Raw genomic sequence first — 1,801 nt, 5'->3', positions numbered from 1 at the left:
GTTGGTTAATGTTAGGTTGCGTTTTGTGTGGGATTTTGATTATTTTGTTGAAACTTAAGGAAGTAGTAAATTTACTAATGAAGATGAGAATTTTGTTGTCTTTTATATGCTGCAATGATGATTTTCTCATTAATGAGTTTAAATGTGCTTGGGGTTTTGATGAGGGGTTTTGGCAAATCGAGTGGTGTTATAACTTATATTTTCATAAATAGTTAATTAATAATTATCCGAAGCTTTAAGAAGTGATTTAAATAGTTCTGAAATAATTTTTTTTATGGCAAGTTCTTATTTATTTAAGAAGTGATGTTAAAAATCTTGTGCTCAAAATATAATGTCTTACTAAATCTATGCTTTTATTTTATATTAAATGTGGTTTACTTGTTAGAAAATTGCTAACAATGTATTTGCTGCCATGTCAGATATGCAACCATACATTGATAGAGTGCGGCCTGGACCCGATGTGGATACCCAGTTGGCCCAGCAGCCGAATCATCGGTCAAGTCCACTTTGGAGGTGCGCCGCTGACGAGGTATGTAGTAGTATTATTAATACATGTTTGTTTTATAATTACCTCGTGTTTAATCTCCTAACACAATACTCGTCCGTGTGCAGGAGGCGCCTGGCATGATAAAGGTTCGACGCCGTAAATGTGTATTGCCACAGGGTGGGTTAGATCCACGTATCATGCAACACATAGATGCAGCAGGGTTGATTGGTTTATTCAAGGTTCCTGATATGGAGGTCGACCACGCCTTGATCACGGCGTTGGTTGAGCGGTGGCGTCCGGAGACGCACACGTTCCACTTACCCCATGGAGAAATGGGTATCACCTTGCAAGATATGGAGGTGATGCTGGGGCTTCCGGTGGATGGGTTGCCTGTCACTGGGAAGACAGACTACAAATGGAGTGAGCTGTGCGAACAGTTGTTGGGCCATAAACCTCCACCCCCGATACCAAACTCAAACAAGTCTACCCTTGCTGGGGCGAGGATAAGATACACCTGGCTTGATGCACAGTTTGCCGATCCCTTAGTTGTGGACGCTGCTGACGAAGTCTTGCAGCAACATGCCCGCTACCACCTACTTGTACGGATGGGGGCCCTCTTGTTCATGGACAGGTCTGCGGACCGGGTCTCACTGCTGCCTCTACAGTTGCTCAACCCAGTCAGCAATGCGAGACGGTATAGCTGGGGTAGTGCAGCATTGGCCTGGCTGTATAGGCAACTTTGTGGTGCATCGAAGAAGGATGCGATGCAGATTGGAGGAGCACTCTTGTTGGTGCAGCTATGGGCCTATTCAAGGTTCCCACAATTATGCCCTGTTGTGAGGCCGCCTCTACCGCCAGTGCACTCAGGGCCCCTTGCCATTATTGAGTTCTCGTTATTTGTCTCTTTCATATAATTAAAAATATGCCAAACTAACAAACGAAAGAAACTTATCAATGCTTAGTATATGGATGTGAAATATAAAAGCAAAGTTTGTTAAATGTAAGGTTCAGTAATGAGCATTTGTCGACACCTCATGTTTGGTAGGTGGAGCGGGCCAAAATGCACCGCAGAGCATGCCACACACGTCCTTGCTGCGTACCGGGCGTCACTGGCTACAGTACGGGCCGAGCAGGTATTCGGTTAATTTAGTTTGAATTCTTATGACCACGTTTCCCTCAATTCTTATGACTACGGGCCGAGCACGTTTCCCTCAAATGCACCGCACATGCTTTTATTTTCGTTTCCCTCAATTTTTATTTTATTTTGAATTCTTGGATTGTTGTAGGAATGAGTTGATTTCATAATACCATCCA

The 1,801-nt window shown here is 43.5% G+C and overlaps 1 protein-coding gene across 1 annotated transcript; it reads left to right on the top strand.

Annotated features, from left to right (window-relative positions):
• Nucleotides 1-412: 412 nt before the first annotated feature.
• On the top strand, nt 413-1,401 carry LOC126722414 (serine/threonine-protein phosphatase 7 long form homolog). Its single transcript, XM_050425568.1, has 2 exons — nt 413-529; nt 613-1,401. The coding sequence occupies exons 1-2, from the start codon at nt 413-415 to the stop codon at nt 1,399-1,401; spliced, it is 906 nt and encodes a 301-aa protein (XP_050281525.1).
• Nucleotides 1,402-1,801: the final 400 nt, after the last annotated feature.

Source organism: Quercus robur, chromosome 4, assembly GCF_932294415.1.
Source record: "Quercus robur chromosome 4, dhQueRobu3.1, whole genome shotgun sequence".
Classification (NCBI taxonomy): Eukaryota; Viridiplantae; Streptophyta; class Magnoliopsida; order Fagales; family Fagaceae; genus Quercus; species Quercus robur.
Note: the sequence above shows the minus strand (reverse complement) of the source record. Positions and strands in the feature narration are given on the sequence as shown.